General features: G+C 38.1%; 1 protein-coding gene across 6 annotated transcripts in view; it reads right to left on the bottom strand.

The window, feature by feature from the left end:
* LOC127804284 (uncharacterized) overlaps positions 1-19,597 on the bottom strand; it is a 32,276-nt gene extending 12,679 nt beyond the window's left edge. Inside the window, exons 1-12 of one of the 6 annotated variants that reach the window (XM_052341126.1) lie at positions 19,435-19,597; positions 19,129-19,330; positions 15,492-15,610; positions 13,279-13,324; positions 6,383-6,455; positions 6,243-6,300; positions 5,265-5,360; positions 4,470-4,587; positions 4,130-4,396; positions 2,125-2,226; positions 1,603-1,957; positions 1,385-1,498 (exon numbers count right to left, since the gene is read on the bottom strand). In XM_052341126.1, coding sequence (XP_052197086.1) covers positions 1,385-1,498; positions 1,603-1,957; positions 2,125-2,226; positions 4,130-4,396; positions 4,470-4,587; positions 5,265-5,360; positions 6,243-6,300; positions 6,383-6,455; positions 13,279-13,324; positions 15,492-15,610; positions 19,129-19,224 — 1,444 coding nt within the window. In that variant the 5' untranslated portion in view covers positions 19,225-19,330; positions 19,435-19,597. Of the gene's footprint in view, positions 1-1,384; positions 1,499-1,602; positions 1,958-2,124; positions 2,227-4,129; positions 4,397-4,469; positions 4,588-5,264; positions 5,361-6,242; positions 6,301-6,382; positions 6,456-13,278; positions 13,325-13,995; positions 14,150-15,040; positions 15,238-15,491; positions 15,611-19,128 lie in introns of those variants that run through there. The other 5 variants (XM_052341124.1, XM_052341125.1, XM_052341128.1 and 2 more) reach the window with 5 other exon arrangements.
* Positions 19,598-20,209: the final 612 nt, after the last annotated feature.

Here is a 20,209-nt window from a genome sequence, read left to right as displayed (position 1 = left end):
CTCTAGTAGGGAATGCAAGCTTCGGTGTCAGATGTCTTGCTTTCTTGGGGTAGGGCTTGTAGTGTAAGTAGGGATGTAAAATGGGTCCCAATTAATCCCATTTAAAGTGAAAACAAGGACAAAAAGGAGATGTTTCTTTTTGTCCCTAAGTGTAAGGGAGTCTTAGCTTATTAATTGCTATTTATGTTGTGTGCCATCTGTAGAGGGAGAGAGATGTTTCAAAAATTGTGACCGTTCTCTTAATGGCAACATTCTCATTTATTTTCTTGTGGGTTAGAGGGAATTTACCTTAATCACTTGAATCTTGTAAATGTTAAGGATGGTATTTTCATGAAAATTGTTTGAAGTCTCTTTTGTAAAAGGCTTGCCCCCTTAAGATGTTTCTTTTCTGTACATTGTTGCCCATATAAATAAAAAGAAATAGTTCAAGAACAATGCCTCAAATTTCATTGAAAAAACTTTACTAATAGTTTTCTATTTGAAATTTGAGTAGGAAAGATATGGGTATTCATGTTTTTGTGCAAGACTTCAAGAAAACAATCAACAGGTCCTTTGCAGTGTGTCATTACTTAAGACTCTGGAATGTAGCAGACTTGAACAATAGAAGGTTACTTTTCTTGATTGTTAAACTCTTTTATACATAATATGAACGATTCTATTTTATATGTAAAATGAACTCTTTTATATTAATATGAAACTCAATAATTTGTGTATATAAATGACTCTAATCTCTGTAAACCATAAATAACTCTTTTTGTTGGCACACAATAACATGTATGACATAATTTATATTAAATAACGAAGGGTATAACCAAGAAACAAACATGTGATAGGCAGAGAAAGAGAAAAATCAACAAACTGGCATATAAAGGAAAACATGAGTGATAAGCTAGGGCATAACATCAATTATATTAAAGTGGCAGGGAAGTCATGCACTTGCATTCTTCTTATTACAGGTAGCAGGCATGACGTATGTTTGTCTCATATTCTTGTCCATAGAACTACTTGTCCTTACTCTTGTATGTCTAATATGAAAGTGCCAAAAAGGCTGCAATAACCATCCATTAGGACAAGAGGCATACAAAAATCAAGAAAAAAGGACTTCAGAGAAATTAAGCTCATAAGGCATGCTCACCAACTTATGGGCATTAATCTAATCTATATATAATGTCTCACAGGTAATTACTAAATCCAAACAGTTCATACTTGTCAAGGCTGGAAATAGTGTACATCTATGTCAGATTCATTGTGTTACCTATTTACAACACCAGTAATTCTGTCATCCTTTTAAATGAATGTTCTCAGTTAGCAACACAAGGACAATAACCAGTGTCTTATTGTTATTCAAACAGAAAACAAAATATGAAAAGTACCAAACAAGTACCTATTGTCGTCCTCGAAGAAGTAAGAAGAGCTAGACTATAGATTCTGTGACAAGACCTCAGGATCAACTCAATTGCAGACTTTACTTTTGGCATATAGTGGCCAATATCACGACCTGCAAATAAAACAGAACAAAAATTAGCTAAAAAGTTTGAAGAGAAAAAAAGAATATCAAGAATGGATACAGAATATTCATTATATGGTAAAAATATGAATTACCACGAAGAATTTCACCAACTTTTGGGCTTGAAGGTGACATAACAATGTCAAGTAAGCCTCGAAGACCAATAACCTTTGCTTCACTTGGACTATCTTGTCTCAGCAATTCCAATATCATATGGTTCATGGCAAAATCAAGATTATGTTCAGCTATAGTAACACAAAATTCAATAAGTTTATCATGTTGAACATCCTGAGTAAGCATTCCCTTCCTAAGAATAGTTAGAAGTTGTGAAGTCACACTGTCTAGGTAGTCCCACACTCGGTTTGGTGGCTGGGAATCCCCATGAACAGTCAAATAAAACCTCAAAACCCTATGAAGACAGTCCAAGGCCATGAAGCGGTGGTTCTTGTCCTGCATGATAGAGATCAGTCATATTATATACATGACCTGTGAAAAGAAAATAGCATAGAAATGATCTCCATGCCTCAAAAAGATAACAACCCTACAAACGCTAACAACATAGGAGAGGGCATCCATGTACCAAAGAATTGTAGACTTGATGTTAAGTTAAAACTCACTCTAAGGAACTTGTAAAGTTGCTCCATATGAGGACCAAAGTTATTGAGGAACACATTAGGATCGCCAAGACAGAGAAGAAGAGTCACCAAAGGATAACCAACCTAAATCAAAGAACTGCTTATGTCAAGGAATAATACAAATTCAATATATTCAGTCAACAACAAATTCAATTATATAGAGGAGTTCTAGTGAACAATTCCAATATTTGACCAGAAACTGGGTTTTTTTTTTTATGTGTGGGGGGTGGGGTGCGGTTGGGGATTTTGGAGGCATATATTCCCGTAATACAGAATAAAAACCTATGTACAACAGAACATGATTGTTACAAATTCATCTCTCAGCTAAAATCCTTATAATTCATACACTTACATAATGCAATATGTGTGTAATTTTTGTGATCATGCAGCACTCTTAAAAAATGCCAGTAATAGTGAAAATTAAACTACACATATTCTAAACAGTTATACTCCAAAATGGAAACTGTAATGATCTGACACTTTATGTAATGCAAATTCTCAAGCAAATAGTCACAATCAATGCAGGACTACTAAAAATGCCACTATTAGAGAAAATTACACTAAACATTCTGAACATTTCTACTCCAAAAATGGTGAATGTAATAATCTGATACATTATATAATGCAATCCTCAAGTAAATAGTCACAATCAAAGCAGCACTACTAAAAAAATGTTACTAAATTACACAGATTCTGAACAGTTCTACTCCAAATGGTGAATGTAATGATTTGACACATTATATAATGCAAATCCTCAAGTAAACAGTCAATCAATGTGGCATGACAAAAAAAAGCCAAAATTACGAATCAGTACAAGACTAAAATGCTAAACTGATGCAACCACAAAGTTTTTTCTTAATCATTTCCTTATAGGTTTTCCTGTGGGGGGGGGGGGGGGGGGGGGGGGGGGAAGAGAAATTCAAATGAAATGAAATATGAAGTGGAGTTTTAACAATCAATCAAACAGATAAGACCAGCAATGTTCAGAAAAATGAGTTCTTAGATGCTGATTTTAAGACAGGAAGAGACTACAATGGATTTTAATTGTTAAAAGAAAATTATTACAGAAGTATATTAGATTTCAGATTTCACTGAGAACCTGAACAACTCCATGCATTCATGCCAAAGTTTAGAACATGTAGTCCGTTCTTGTTCCTGCTCTCATTGTGCCAACAAATTCTTTTTCAAAGGAAAGAAAGATTTAGAGTTGTTGTACATGATAATAATCACTATGTGCTAGTGATAAATGTAAAAGCGAGGAACTGAATCCCCTTTCTACTTCCTTTCAAGTACATTACAAAGAATAGTTACTTTATAAAGCCATGATAAGGTCACAAACAAATGGTCACCCAAAAGAAGCTTGATATGGACTCAAAGAACTTCAATGATCTGATGCTAGAAAATTTGATTGATCTTACAATCAAGCAGTCATTTAATGCTGGAATATTGTTTCAATCCATGATTTAAGAAGGAAAACTGCATATTTATTAATTTATGTAAATAAACTAGCATGTGAATTACTGAATGTCAATTGCCTACAAGACTTTCAGATGCCCACGTGGAAGTTCAGATGGTTCAAAAAAGGAGAAAATGAAAAAGAAAAGCTTCAGGCTGATGCTGCTTACTTGAAGAGAAAAGTGCAAAACTACAAGTTAATTCAATTGACAAAATCATCTTAGTAAAGAAAATAGTTAAAAAAACCAACATATCCAAATAGAAGAAATGTAATTGCAATTTGTTTCCTCTTGAAGTCATACATTGATATCAATTTGGACCCCCTGCCTAAGTTACATTACAGCAAAAAAGAAAAAAAGGATATTGTCTACCTAGAACTAACAGCACCTTATAATGATTTAGAGGAGATAAAAACTTTCAGAAGCTTGCAGAACCAAGAATGGTTGAATTCTTTCACTTTTCAGGTCAAAATATGATCAGAGCCTCAGAGTTCAAGAAAAAGGAAAAAATAATGTATCCAAGATATACTCACAGAAATGTGTTTGCTCTGTTTGTCCATCCAATTCATGAGCTGTCCTCGTATTCGTGCAAGGGCTTCATACCAAAAAGTAAGTGCAGGTTCTACACCAGAAGGAGGCCATTGGCCCTTTCCACTGTCAGCAAGTGGTGCTAGAATGTACGAAAGCATATTGCATAGGGCATGATGAAGTTCACTTTTTCTTTTATGAGGAGCACGATTAAGAGGATTAGCTTTTGCAACAAAGGAGGCTGATGCATTCAGTCCACCCTCTGTTTTAACCTGGTAACCACTTTAACATCAAACACTTGTCTTCTTGCAATATTTCACTAAATAATGTTGAGCCTATACATACCCCAAGCTTCAGGTAGCGCATTCCATTAATGATACTAAGTGTTTCACTTCGGGCACCACTACTATCTATTCGACGAGTATTCAGTTCCATGAAAAAGCGTTCAGTAACAGGACTAAACCTATTAAGAGAAAGAGGAAGCATTAGGAAAAACTGAAAAAGATTTTACCATACTGATCAAGAATCAAGTATAGACATCACTACAGATCTAATTATCATCACAAAAATGATTCAGATTAGGCTGAAAATGTAAATAGAATTACATATACATTGTAACTTACCACACACATGATCACTACCTTTCAGTTTTAACCATTTTAATAAGCTAATTACAGACTCTAGTCCAAGTAGCAACTGAATTCACTAGCAAGAATATAAATAGACCAAGAAACTTAGCCCATGTGAATGCATTTATAAAAATGAAGGGCAGTGTCAGCAGGCTTTCCTCTGGTTTGAGATCACCAGACCCTCAACAAAGTCAGAAGATGTAACAGAGATTTATTACTGATATGTGCCAATTTGATCAATAACAAACAATAAGTAAGGACAGCCCATATTAAATTTAAGATAATTATAATTTACTCAGCCAATTAAAACCAAGTACAAATACAAAATCCAGCTTAAAGAATACCAACAATGATTGAACAGCTTCAAATAACATTATATGTTACCAAACAGTTGTATGCAGATAATTATGAGTCACCTGATCCTGTTAAGGATTCCCTCCCTTTTGGCAGTTTTGTATTTAATCTTGCTTGTCCTAAAAGTACATACATACGTACATTATATACCACTTACCTGATTCGAGACAAAGCACCTAAGAGTTGTGCAACTAAGTCCAGAAGCAATCCCCGCAAATCAACCAATGAGGGATATTCAACCTGGCTAACAACCCTGCATTTTGGCAGACATTAAATTGTATCAATTGCAGCATACAAGCAGGTGAGTGAATTTAATCATGGAACATGGCCCTATGTCTCCCCAATTCTCTATAAGTGATAGCTCATCAAGTTCAGGGTTCAAATAAAGTTTGATGAACTGAGTCCTAATTTTCTGTTATACATTCTTCAGTTGGGACAATGCATCAGCACATATTAAATCAATATTCACACACAAATGTAATAAACCAGTCAGCACTTCTTTTACATGTATCTACACATATCAAGAAACAATTTGCAATGAAATTAACGCTTCCTTGATTGTATTGCAATACACATCAATCAGATCTAATTCCAGTTAGGACATTATATGGCGTTACAAATTATGTCCCCATCCCAACACCCCACTTTAATGACAGTAGTCAAGACAAAAGAAGAAAAATGAGAGAGAGAGAGAGAGAGAGGGGCAAGGAGAAAATTAGAAAGCACACCTTCATCCCGAAATAAATGCTAGTATGAGAAAGTGCAGTGATTAATGATAAATTTTTAAAGCATAAAATTTTCAAATATTAAATCAGAGTTCAAATCTCAACGAACATATATCATGTTGTAATCTTTTAAATAAGTCTTATATCAAAACAGAACATACAGGTTGGAAAACTTTTGGTGGTCTATAGTTGTCTAAAAGCCACTCAAATCTTACTGATGGCCATAAGCATGTTAGTTGCACAAGACAATCCTCCAGGTGGGAGACCAAACTCTTCTATAACAGTATCAACACTCCTAGGCATGGTCAAACAAACAGAAAATATTGAATTCTGATATAACATATGACAATAGTTTGCAAGCCATCAATGCAATTCAAATTAGCCCCATGTCCCATAAGCCCCAGTCTTACCTGTCAGCATTGATTAGCCAGTCAAATACAAAATTTTCAAGCCCCACCCACAGATTCTCTGCAGCAAGGACAAACAAATTTAATCTGACTAGAAATATTCTATTTCAAATACAGGACAGCTATATAATAGAATGTCAAACCTGTTAGTCCTTCTTGTGGACAGCATTCCACAAAGCGAATGCAGGCTGAGCAAAAAATGCATTCTACTGCAAGCTGAACCCAATGTAAAAAAAAAAAAAGCTTCAGAAGATTTTTGAGCACTGAAAAGGAAGTAAGGTTTCAATATCTGAAAGACATTTAAGCATCAGTCAACTTAATGACCAGACAACTTTGGAATAACAAGAAAAAGTGTATAGACCTTCCATTCTAGAGAAAGGCCAATCTATTGGTTCTCAATTAGACAGTATATGTGCATGAGTTAACTAAATGGTAATTTCTCATGTCAAATTCCAAACCTCATCTTATGCACAATGGGAGAACAACTGAAATGTTAAGTCATCAAAAATGACCAGAACAATTAGCCGTCACAATAAAGGACAGATGGCTCTTCGGTTTGATAAGAGAGAACTATCAAGTTCAACCAACTAGTAGATTTCATCTGCCAAGTGATGTTGGAATAAATTTTATATATCTTGGCATCTCTGATCAAGGTATAACAAGAGATTAAAATGATCAGACAGTGCTCTCTTCCCCTAGATTAGCTGTCAGGAATTTTCAAACAAAGGGAGACCACAGAATCAGTTGAAGGCCACTGTAAAATGCTATTGATGGATTGAATAAATCGCCAAGTGGGTGTCACTTCACCATTCTTACTGTTTGTGTGATAGATGGATGCGGACACTCTAGAAGATAAACCTTCTTATAAGATTATGGACTGAATAAAAGGTGAGTCCTATTTGGGACTTCAATATATCTACAGGATAACAGACAACCCATGATGTTGTCTAAAGGGAGGATTTCTACATGCTCTTTTTTTTGCCAACATGTATGCCTCTTTCTGGATACTGATAAATTAGATAGAATTCCCACTCAATCTGCAGCTTCCCTCTCCAAATCAGTAGATAACAAACTGATTTACAGTGCTCAACTCTAGTAAACTAATCAAAGAGAAGAATAACAGAAAAAAATGAAGAACAAGGCCAATTCGAGAGGGCCTCCTCTCCCAGAATCTTCTTCAAAAATCCTCTCTACCTCTCTCTTCTTTCCACTCTCTCTTATAGAGATTCCCTGCAACGGTTACAGCCACGTGAGGTTGTTATTCCTAACCGTCTATGACAACTTTACCCCTATATCCTTTTCCTCAATTGCCCTCTTGCTTCCTTTCTTACCCCTACGCTGATATGTGTGTTGTATCGGTGCTCTATCATGACTCCCGTCCATAAGATTCACCTTGTCCTCAAGGTGAAACTCGGGAAACTGTTGCAATATCTGATTGTACGGTTCCCATGTAGCTTCTAAGGGCGGCAGCCCTTTCCATTGAATTAACACATCAAGGCCCCTCAAGTTTTTACCTCTGCCCGGCCGTATTCCCAATAGGAATTCTGGTTGTACCCTCATCTCTAGCTCAGCTGTCAACTGAGTTGGAATGGAGGCAGCTGCTGGTGATGTCCCTTCGGCTTTACGTAGTTGAGATACATGAAAGACAGGATGGATGGCACATGTTGGTGGAAGTTCCAGCTTGTATGCCACCTTCCCTAACCTCTTTTCCACAACAAAGGGTCCATAATACCTTGGTGACAGCTTTTCATTTAGCTTGGCAGCCAAGGTCTTTTGCCTATATGGTCTAATTTTCAGGTAGACCAAGTCTCCCACTTCGAATTGAATGTCCCTTCGCTTTCTATCCGCTATGAATTTCATCCTTGCTTGTGCTTGCAGCAGTTGGCCTTTAAGCTCTTCCAGCACTACATCCCTCTCTAGAAGCTGCTGCTCCAACCCGGATATGACGGTGGTACCTTTCACAAACCGTAGAAGTGGAGGTGGCTCGCGCCCATAGACTATCTGAAACGGGGTTAGTTTAGAAGAAGCTCGATAGGAAGTATTATACCAATACTCGGCCCAAGGAAGCCAAGTGTACCACGCCTTAGGTGTAGAAGAGGCAAAACATCGGAGATAAGTCTCCAATGTCCTGTTGAGGACTTCTGTTTGACCATTGGATTGGGGGTGGTAAGCTGTGCTCCTATTCAACTGTGTGCCTTGTAGTCGGAATAGTTCTTTCCAAAAATGGCTGATGAAGACCTTGTCTCTATCCGAGACTATAGAATTAGGAATCCCGTGCAGCCGTACAACTTCTTTGACAAAAATTCCTGCTACACTGGCTGCTATAAATGGGTGTTTCACTCCGATAAAATGCCCATACTTGCTAAGCCTATCCACCACCACTAGAATGGAGTCCATCCCCCCAGATTTTGGCAGTCCCTCTATGAAGTCCATTGACAAATCCTCCCAAATTTGATGGGGAATAGGGAGCGGTTGAAGTAGGCCCCCCGGTGAGAGAGCCATGTACTTGTGTTGCTAGCATATGGGACATTGGTGGACATACTGATGGATATCCTTTTTCATTCCTATCCAATACACATTAGCAGCCAGCCTTTTGTAAGTTCGCAAGAAACCCGAGTGGCCTCCAAGCTGTCCATCGTGACCCTCCTTCATCACTAAAGGAATCAAAGTCGAACCAGGGGGAAGTAGCAATCTGCCCTTGAATAATAACTGTCCATCCACCAAGGAATAGCCTGGCCTGCTTGAAGGTTCAGCTTGCAGCTCCCTGATGATCTGTTGGAAGTGGCTGTTTTCGGCCACTTCTTCTTTGAGTTGATCTAATTGCAGCACCCGAGGAGCCGTAAGAGCCATGAGTGTAACTGGAAATGAAAACCAAGAGAGTGCATTAGCAGCGCGGTTCTCTAAGCCGGGCCGGTATTGTATCTCAAAGTTGTAGCCCAATAACTTCATCACCCATTTTTGACATTCCGGACTTACCAATCGTTGCTCCATCAAGAACCTTAAACTTTTCTGATCTGTTCGGATTGTGAACTTCCTCCCCAATAAATAGTGTCGCCATTTTCGTACTGCAAATACAATAGCCATCAACTCCCTCTCATAGACCGATTTATTCCGACCGTTGGGGTTTAAAGCATGACTAAAGAAAGCAAGTGGCCTATGTTCCTGCATCAATACAGCCCCGAGTCCATACCCTGAGGCATCAGTCTCCACTATAAATTCCTTCAAAAAATTAGGTAGGGCGAGCACCGGTAAGGCTGTCATGGCGGACTTTAGAGACTGAAAAGCTTGCTCCGCACTCTCATCCCAAAAGAAGTTATCTTTTCGAAGTCGTTCCGTTAACGGCCAAGCTAATTTTCCATAATTTTGTACAAACCGGCGATAATACCCCGTGAGTCCCAAGAAACCACGGAGTTCTCGCTGCGAACGTGGGCTAGGCCAATCCATAACCGCCTGAATTTTTGAATTGTCCACAGCAACCCCCTGTTGCGAAATAATGTGGCCTAAGTAGTCAATCTCCATCTGCTTGAACCTGCATTTTTTTGCATTGACAAACAACTTGTTTTCAGCTAATATTCCCAATACAAAATGCAAATGATCTTGATGTTCCCGCATCGTTCTGCTGTACACCAAAATGTCGTCAAAAAACACAAGAACAAACTGTCTCAATTGCTCCCTAAAAATCTCGTTCATCAAAAACTGAAATGTAGCGGGTGCGTTTGTTAATCCAAACGGCATCACCATAAACTCATAATGGCCCTCATGAGTCCGAAAAGCAGTTTTCGGAATGTCCTTAGGTGCGATACGTATTTGATGGTAACCCGATTTTAAATCCAATTTAGAAAAAACTGCAGCTCCATTCAGCTCATCTAGGAGTTCTTCAATAACCAGAATTGGAAATTTATCAGGAATAGTTACCTTGTTTAGAGCTCGGTAGTCCACGCAAAACCTCCACCCCCCGTCCTTCTTCTTAACCAGCAATACGGGACTAGAAAAAGGGTTGATGCTTGGCCGGATGATACCTGCAGCCAGCATCTCTCTAACAAGTTTTTCAATCTCAATCTTCAAGAGATGCGGGTATCGGTAAGGTCTCACACTGACTGGGGGTACCCCAGGCTGCAGCGTGATGGTATGATCCCGCCTTCGGTGCGGGGGCAGCCCACGTGGCTCTTCAAAGACTGCCTCGAAGTCAGACAGCACCTCCTGTAAGCTGTTAGGGATGTCAACTTCCACTGCTTCAGCCGTTAAACAGCCCAACTCCAATAATACTCCTTCCCCACCTCTCCAGAATGCCTTCATCATGGACTTCATGGTCACTAAGGTTTTACTGAGGCTAGGATCCCCATGTAAGGTAATGGCCGTGTCTCCCACCTTGAACCTCATGATCAGGGAACCCCAATCCACTTGTGTCTCTCCCAATGTGGCCAACCACTTCATCTCAAGAATGACATCAGAGCTGCCCAGCTCCAAAGGGAGGAAGTCTTCCACAATCTTCACATTCTGTAACAACAACGGGACCCTCTTGCATACTCCCGCCCCTTGCACTACCATTCCCGAGCCCATTATCACCCCATATCCTCGAGTAGGCATCCTTACGAGTCCTAATTTTTGCACCAAGTCAGCTGCTATGAAATTGTGGGAAGCCCCGCTATCAATCAGGACAATCACTTCTTGGCCTTCTATTGTTCCTTTAATCTTCATCGTTTGAGGAGGAGTTAGCCCCACCACGGAGTTTAGTGATAACTCCACCATCTCCCCTTCCTTGACAGTGTCTTCCCACTCCTCGGAAGCCTCCACTGCCTCATCTGGTTTAGTCCCTTCTTCTTCTCCCCTCTCTTCCTCATAAATAACCATCACTTGCAGCTCCTTGTTCTTACACCTATGCTCAATTGAATACTTCTCGTCACAGCGAAAACATAATCCCTTCGCCTGCTTGGCTTGTAGCTCATTCTCACTCAATTGCTTAAATGGTGGTGTGGATAGCTTTCCGTTGACCAGCAATCTTAGAGAATTAGAAGAGCTAGCTGTGACTATCCTAGGAGGATTAGCGGCCTGGAACCCCGGATTTCGCTGCACCATAGGAGACGGAGCTGGGTGTGGGGTTACCTTACTTGGGCTGTAGCCAAAACGATTCCCTTGTAGCACCTGATTCCGGTCCTCAATCCGCTGAGCCATTTCCATGATATTCTCGAGGCCCAAGGGCCTCAACACCCTGATTTCCGCCCTGATCTCCGGTTTGAGCCCATTAACAAAGTGTCCCTCCAAAATTGCTTCGGGCATCTCTTCAATGGGTGATGCTAGAGTCTCAAAGTAAATTCTATAGTCTCGGACCGTTCCCCACTGTCGAAGGGCCATGAACCTCTCCTCCACGGTCCCTTCTTGGGTGGACCTGAATCAGTTCCTCAGTAGCCCTTTAAGCTCCTCCCAATTTCTGACTCGCCGCCTCCTTTGCTCCCATTGAAACCAAGACAGAGCCCCTCCTTCAAAGCATAAGGCTACCGACTCCAACTTCTCCGCCTCGGTCAGCTGGTTTACTGTGAAATAGCGCTCAGCCCTGAAGACCCAGCTATCTGGATCATCTCCCTCAAAGATGGGCATCTCCAAGCGCCTCCCACGGTACTCTTGCCTTCCGACTCCATCAACCCAGTCGCCCCCTTTGCCACTTCTCCCTCCAACCGTTGGCGTCCCCTCCCTCGACAAGGACGATCCCGCAGGTTGGTCTTCCCCATCTCGCTTCCCCTTCCTCTCCCTCTCCTGCTCATCCCATCGCGCCATTAATAGGTTGAATCGGTCCATCATCCCCGCCATGCTCTTTTCAATATTTTGCACCCTCATGACCTCTGCCTTCACCGATTCTATACTATCTTGTAAACCCGCCATACGCCCCTCCAGCTCACCCACTCTTTCCGAGACAATCATCCCCATGGATCGATTGCTCTGATAAATTAGATAGAATTCCCACTCAATCTGCAGCTTCCCTCTCCAAATCAGTAGATAACAAACTGATTTACAGTGCTCAACTCTAGTAAACTAATCAAAGAGAAGAATAACAGAAAAAAATGAAGAACAAGGCCAATTCGAGAGGGCCTCCTCTCCCAGAATCTTCTTCAAAAATCCTCTCTACCTCTCTCTTCTTTCCACTCTCTCTTATAGAGATTCCTGCAACAGTTACAGCCACGTGAGGTTGTTATTCCTAACCGTCTATGACAACTTTACCCTTGTATCCTTTTCCTCAATTGCCCTCTTGCTTCCTTTCTTACCCCTACGCTGATATGTGTGATGTGTCGGTGCTCTATCATAGTCATAACAGACATTTCAACAATCTGCATTTTCTTGATTTCTCTTATCAATCCTAGATTAGTTTCCATCTCCATAAATAAAATGACCTCTCAAAATCTAAAAAGTGTAGAGGTATAAAAATTAGGGAGAATCAATAGGAAGAACAATGCAAATCATAAATTAAAAGGTGAAATGACACAAATAAATACTGAAAGGTATATGTGAACTATAAAATAATTTTTTTTTTTGGTTTTTCATTTTCAAATCCGTATAAATATATAATTAAATAAATGAGAGCATATAAGTTTGATGATTGAAATTCAGATATATAGACCGAAAAACAAGAGTATGAGAAGGCAATTATTATGTTTATTTTTTAATTCTTACAATGAATTTATATATTTTCATTCTTAATTTATCTATTTACACGCTTCATTTGTCTAAATTATGCAGTTATGATATATTCTTAAGCCTCATAATAGTGTATACAAATAACATATTTACATTGACATTGCGATGAATGTTTACAGAATAGCCAACTCAAATTGATCTATTTGATACACTAATTAAGACAAATTCATGCTATTTACATCTATGTATACAACATTTCAGATTGTGTACAGACAAACCAGGATATATATATATATCTGCCACTAGGAGAGCCGTCCTAAGCAAGCACTGCCACATTGGACAAAGAAAAGCAAAATATCTACTTTTTTGACAGCTACAACAAACTCAACCAAAATATTGATCCATCACAAACCTTTCTCTGGAATGTAGATGCATCATTTGCACCCTTTGGGGACTCACTGCAACAGAAACCAGAAAGAAAACGTAATAAAGATGCAAGTCCTATGCCAATATTAGTATAATAAATTCAAGTTAGCAATAGAGTTTACCTTTCTAACATAAATAAGAACAACAATACAAAGTAATTCAAATGCATAATAAAATTGAATATTTCTTGAGGCAGAATTTAATGCTACAGCTTGAGGTTGTTGCATAATAGCCAAAATGAAAAGAAACTTGTCACATCAAAGGAAAGAAATAATTCCAAATATATATACACATATGTTTGTGTATGTATGAAGAGAAAATATTTAACAATGAGACCTTTCTAGGGTATGCAAGTACTTCACAGAATGGTTGTTGGACCAACAGAATTTCTCTAGAAAAAAGTAGGATGTAACATTTGAAGAGATGAAAGAAATAACTACTTATATTTCAACAAGAAAATGAAACATACATTAATAGATGACCGAGATACAGTATCAGAGTGTAACTCTTTAACTATCCCTGTGCGTCCCATTACCTCTTACCTCTTATAGTATACAGGTTTGAGAATCTAAAATCAATATCAAGCGCAACATGTGCTCAGACCAAATCCATCAAGCATAACTTGAATGAATGTCTATGGATACTATGTTAGAACACACATAAACCTCAGCCCTAGGAAATAGGGAACATATTTGGCAGATACCTCATATGGTTCTGCAGTGTCTAGAGGTGCAACATCATATCGACTGACTAGAAGCAAACCAACCCAACCTTGTTGGATAGGTTGTCTAAGAGTCAAGTTCAGCTCCAGAGTACTATAAGAAGAACCATCATGGTTTAATCTGTTCTGGCTCAACCTGTTAATCAAACCAACCAACCACGACACCAATCGCAATATGTAAATGTCACAGTCACACTCATTGTTCTTTCATCAGTTCATGCCATTTTCATATAATGATATAAGCTAAAGTATATTGTACACTGAAGAATCCAAATTCGCATTCTTATATTCAATGTAGGGTTCAAGTGGAAAATGATAAGAGGAAATAGTTCGGCCCTCAAGGATTAAAAAAAAAAAAAAAGTTATCTTCTGAATTTGTGGCATTCCTCTGTATTCTCCAGTTCAGGCATCAAAAGCCCAACATGTCATGGCATAGTATTAATGTGCCTTTATTGTGTATAAATTCAAGTGTGTGAGGGAAGACAGCCATGATGCTTTAACTTCCTGACAAGATATAATGAGAAAATTAATCAATCCAATGCTAGAAGGGTTTCATTGGATGAGGGTAGGAGTTTGGGAATTAAGAATGGGGCAACATTTGGGACATTTTAACTTAGCCTAAGGAAAGAAAAGCCAAGGTGTATTTTTTTTTTTAGGGTCACAGCAATAAAGAACTGAATATTGAATGTAAGCTGCTTCTTTTCCATCATCAGTAGAATGTATGCAAAAAATGCCGGTAATTTCAGGTAAACAACTCTTAAAAGAAAATGAATGTTAAGAAGAAAGGAAAGGGTTTTGAGAAGGAAGAATATGAAATAAATCTGGGAGTGATTCAAATTTAAAAATTCAGTAGATGGAAAAGAAAGGAGAAGAAAATTAAGATTCATGACTGCAGCAAATGATTCCTAAAGCATGGTGTGGCATGTAACAAATTACAGAAGATAAGTAAGGCAATAATGTCAGTGGTACAATACTTTAACAATTATGCACTTATATTTTTGCCTCATTCTCTGCAGTGTATACATACCCTATTCCTCAGCATATGCATGTCTTACTGCTTCAGGATCATCAAATCAGTATTTTAGTGTAGCCTCAGGTTTGTGTTCCACTTCTAATGTCCGCTAGGATGCTAACATAATATTATCCATTAGAGAGTTCTTTTGCACAGGTGTCCTGCTTTTACTGAAGGTCTCCAGTCCAACATGTAACTATGTAACATGCATCCTGCTTCACAAAGGGAAAGGCAAGCACTACTAAAAGAATTTTTCTTCAAGGAAGTTCATAGTATGAAGTATCACAAACTAGAATCAGGTGTGAGTGGAAATGAGTTGTTTACCAAGCAAACAAGCAAATTAGATGCCCATTATTCTTCTCAAGATAAGAACTCAAAGATATCCAATATGGCACAAATATTACCACAGATAAGGTACTTCTCAACAATTACAAGTTGAATATGGAATTAGAAAGTAGGTTGTCACCTTTCCCTCCACCTAAGAAGAGCTTCCAGAAGAGGAACAGGTGTATGTCTTGCCACCATAGCTAAGGAATCCAATACTTGTTCGTAGGCAGGGTCTGACGGTCGGAGATACTGTCCGTCCTGTAAATTACGCAGGCCAAAGCAAGAACAATATTGTAAACTATTAGTAAACATTACCAACAGTTACTAATATTTAAGTAAATGGAAAGATCATGTCAATTTGGTGCAGAATCACCAATAGAGTTTTCACAGTTTGATAGTAGCATTATATATCCATGATATCCTACAAAAACCTGATTATCCTGGCATTGTAGAAAAAGATAAGCCCAATATCTGAGAACTCAATAATAGGCTATATGGCTAACTCCAATAACTCTTATATACCTTTATATAATAACTCTAGCTCAACAAATGCTTAACAATCAAATTCCTTATTCATGCCATGGAAATAACAATAGGACAACACAGAGTTATCATGAGCATTCATTTGATGCCAAGCTGATAACTCCTGCTGGCCTTTTAGAATGACCTTCCTTTTTTATCAATGAGTATCCACAATAGATTATGTAGAAAACCATATGCAAAAATATAGGAACAATTAGGCAGTTAGGCAAAATAATAAGGACAATTTAATTGATTCATTATACAATTATTTGTTCCCTAAGTTAGACAGTTTTTTTCTGTGTTTAACTGTCTCCATAGGGGCAGTTATCATTTGTAATATATATACGTGTCCAATCCGAATAATAGATTAAGGAGTTTTATAATCCAAACCTCTTCATGGTATCAGAGCATTTCCGATTAGAAAATTCCTCCATCGTCCCAAAGGCGTCCTTCACCACAGCAGTCTCTTCTTCCTCTCAAGTTCTCGTTGTTACTAGTTTTAATGGACATTTGGTTATGATGTTCATAAGCAGCAGAGGAAAAGATGACTACCTTAATGGTACTGAATTCAACAGATTCGAAATACAAGACATGGAAGGCAGAACACAATATGGTAATGTCATGACTCGTCAATTTCATGACTAATGAAGTCAGAGAAAATCTCATTCTCCACAAGATGACATAAGAAATCTGGGATGCCGCAAAGGTGACGTATTCCGACACTAAAAACATTGCAAATGAGTTGTCAAGTAGACCTCTCAATCATCCAATATTTTAGTCATCTAACTAGATATTGGCAGTAACTCAACATGTTCAAAGTGACCTAAATAGATAGGCACTTCATAAAAAAAAAAAAATCCTACACACCAAGGATCTACCGAAGACTCAATTTGAGGATGTGAAGATCCAAGCTGTGCTTACTTCATATTTAAAGCCCAGCTTGAGAGGGCATGTAGAAAACCATGTGTAGATATATAGGACCAGTTAGATAGTTAAGCAAAATAATAGGGATAGTTTAATTAATTCATTATACAGTTATTTGATTTCCTAAATTAGGCAGTTTTTTCCATGTTTAACTGTCTCTATAGGGGCAGTTACCATTTATGATATATATGTGTCCAATCCAAATAATAGATCAAAGAGTTTTATAGTCCAAACTTCTTCAGAATATATATATAATTATATATTTATTTATCAAGGATAGTTTGTTTTCCCATTTGCATGTCTTACCAACTAGACAAAACCATCAACATGTCTTACCAACTAAACAAGCTAAGGTCTCCAATTAGAGACAATCACAAATAAAGATAAAAGATGACATTCATGCTTGTGTCTACGGGGGTGACTAGGGAAAACGTACCAAAAAGGATGAGACATTAGGCCCCAGCCCCACAAGTTCTGAAAAAATCAAGAGGAAACTTAACAATTTCATCCACAGATTGCTAAGAAAGAAAACGATAGGTGACAGTCTTCAGCTACCACTTTTAAAAGCAGACAACCATACTCTACCCAAACAGGTAGTAAGGCAATCCAACTGTTGGACTTTGTTTCATTTCCCAAGCCTCCAACTCTAGGTGATCAGTGGCAGCCACTTGACCATATAAGAAAGTCATTTCTAGAGAAGTAAAATGTAACTTCCCACCATTGTGACAGACATGGTGAGCACACTATACCTTCCTACTTGTACCATGTGGCAATTGTGAGACCATACGTGAAGGCATGGTCCCATGAACAATTTTAAGTGAGGGGCTGGGTTTAAATGGGACAAGTGATATGTATCATATGCATGTATATACCCATGTCCAAAGAGAGAGATTTAAGTGGGATAAATATATATTTGCACGGGCTACTCTTCTATAACTATTTCATCAGGAAGAATAGGAATCAAGTGAATCATAAGCCCCCCTTAATAAAAGTGATTGGCATGATTCCAAAAAACTTAATGAAAACAAGAACCAGGCTTAATGTCAAACGTCACACCTGTTATCATTCATCAAGTCCACAATACATTGAGGCTCCTGTGGTATCCCGAAAATCTCACAGCTACCACCTCTACAATCCTCAGCACAAATTGAGGACAGAAGCAACCGCTCGCCACCTACCTCCAACCGATTCGAGATATATATCAAACTACTTGAACCACCAGGAATCTCAAAGACACTCATAAATCTATCCTTTATCTGATAGACTCGGGAATCTAGAAAACCACCCTCCTTGAATGTCTATTGGCTTCATCCCAAACTCCAAAGCACCAGACAAAGAAAGAAATATAGATTGCAAAACTCTCTGGATTTTATGAGCCAAGAACATAGCAGATTTCTAGACTCTTCTACCTTTCACCATCCTCAAATCCATTGATACCTTCCAGCCAATCCTGGAAGATCCCCTCCAGGGCTTTGCCATCAAGACAACATACCAAACCTTACTTCCACTGTGTTGGACCACCTAGAAGAGTTCTAGCTTCCCATTCATTTCTACTTATTGCCTTATCTTGTAAAGCCCATACACTTGATACCAAACCTAAGTGTCCCCCACCAACTAACTACTTTTTCCATTCATTAAATCTCCTCACAAGAGCTTGTATTGATCTTCTTCTCACAAGACCAAATCATCGTAATTGTGCATCTTATCATCAATTGAAGTCACTCCAAACTTATTATGAATAACCTCATTTTTAGTTTTACCTATTCTTATATGGCCGCACATCCATCTTAGCATCCTCGTCTCAATTACACTCATATTTTGCACATGTTGTCCTTTATTTTTCATTAAGCTCAACGACAATTAAACTTCTATTACAACCTTGAGCTTTATGAATCATTTAGATGGGTTGTCCATAATTTCTATCCCTCCTAGATACACCATAGTATGAGGTACATAGCCATGGAACTATAATAATCAAGTAATTTACTATAAAAAAAAAAAAAAAGCATATAATTGTTTATCGTATTCAGGAATCAACCCATGTAGCGGTTGAAGTGAGTCACTGTCCTCTTTTTACAGCGCTCCACACTTGCAGTTTGATGCAGTATACATCAGGTTTTTGCATAATTTGATGCACCCATAAACCCAGCACCAATTGTTAGGATTGAATTGTAAACCAAAAAAAAAGAAAAGAAAAGAAAAACAAAATCAGAAATACAAACAGCTTGAAGAAAAATTGCGAACTCCAAATTGCTAAAAACCCTAAACCCATGTAAAATTCACTTAAACTGGGGTAAAAATTTGACCGAATAGCAGCGAATAATTGTCACCTGTGCTTGCGCAGTTTCGATGCGGCGCCTGGCGAGCGGCAGGAACCGCTGCAGCAATGCATCAACGATCAGCTTTGCAGCACTCCCCGCCTTCATCTCTTGGACCAACGCCAGTCAATCAAACTTCAATCTTCAACTCCATACCCAACACATAATTCTTTCCTTGTCCCATTGCCCAACGTAGAAAGATCTGTCGTTCGATCTGATTCCGCAACGAACTTTTCCAGTCTGTCAAACGAAACCCTTCTTCCAAAGTACACAATTATCGCACTCATTATTCAATAATGAGAAAGAATATACACATACCTCCACTTCTCCTTGAATTTTCGCTGTTCCTTTGTTTCTTCGAAATTCAAGATAGATCGATGCTGCTCTCCCCCGCTTCTAATCGTTGTATTTTCCTTTTCTTTTTTTTTTTTGTGCTTTTCCCCAAATCTCTCTTTGGGAATAATCAGACTGTATTAGCAAGTATATGATAAGATTAATTAGATACTGGTCGTGGAATAATTGGATGTTTCTATATGAAGTTGATGATCTAGTTAAGCACCATTAAAATTAGTTAATGACGCTAGTTAGTACAATCAATTTCTATAAAATGCTAATTTAGTTAAAACTAACTAAAATTAGAAACTCATGCTTTTGAGATCATTTCTCAATAATCATTATCATTTCAAAAATCTTAAAGATTACAAATAATTTTGGTAACTCTAATGATGATTAATACAAAATAATAATTAATTATTATATTATCAAATATTCTTATCTCAGTGACTTTCCCAATTCATAGGAGAGTTGCCTTAAAATATTAATAGCAAAGCAAAAGATAATAAGAATTAATCTATTTTATTTTATAGACTTCAAATAAAACATTTCTATATATTTAACGTTAATTACACGCGATTTAATAAAGTTTATGACAAGAACTAAATTAATGATCTATTTATTTTTTAACTTATATAAAACTGGAACTAATTAAACTAGCCACCCCAAAGTTTAACTAATTCAACTAGCCACCCCTAATACAAAAACTTAGGGCAGATCGCCAAGCCTACGCCGAGGAGGGTTAAAAAGTTCAGTGAGC

This window comes from Diospyros lotus, chromosome 6, assembly GCF_014633365.1.
Source record: "Diospyros lotus cultivar Yz01 chromosome 6, ASM1463336v1, whole genome shotgun sequence".
NCBI classification, from domain to species: domain Eukaryota; kingdom Viridiplantae; phylum Streptophyta; class Magnoliopsida; order Ericales; family Ebenaceae; genus Diospyros; species Diospyros lotus.
This window is presented reverse-complemented; position numbering and strand designations above follow the sequence as displayed.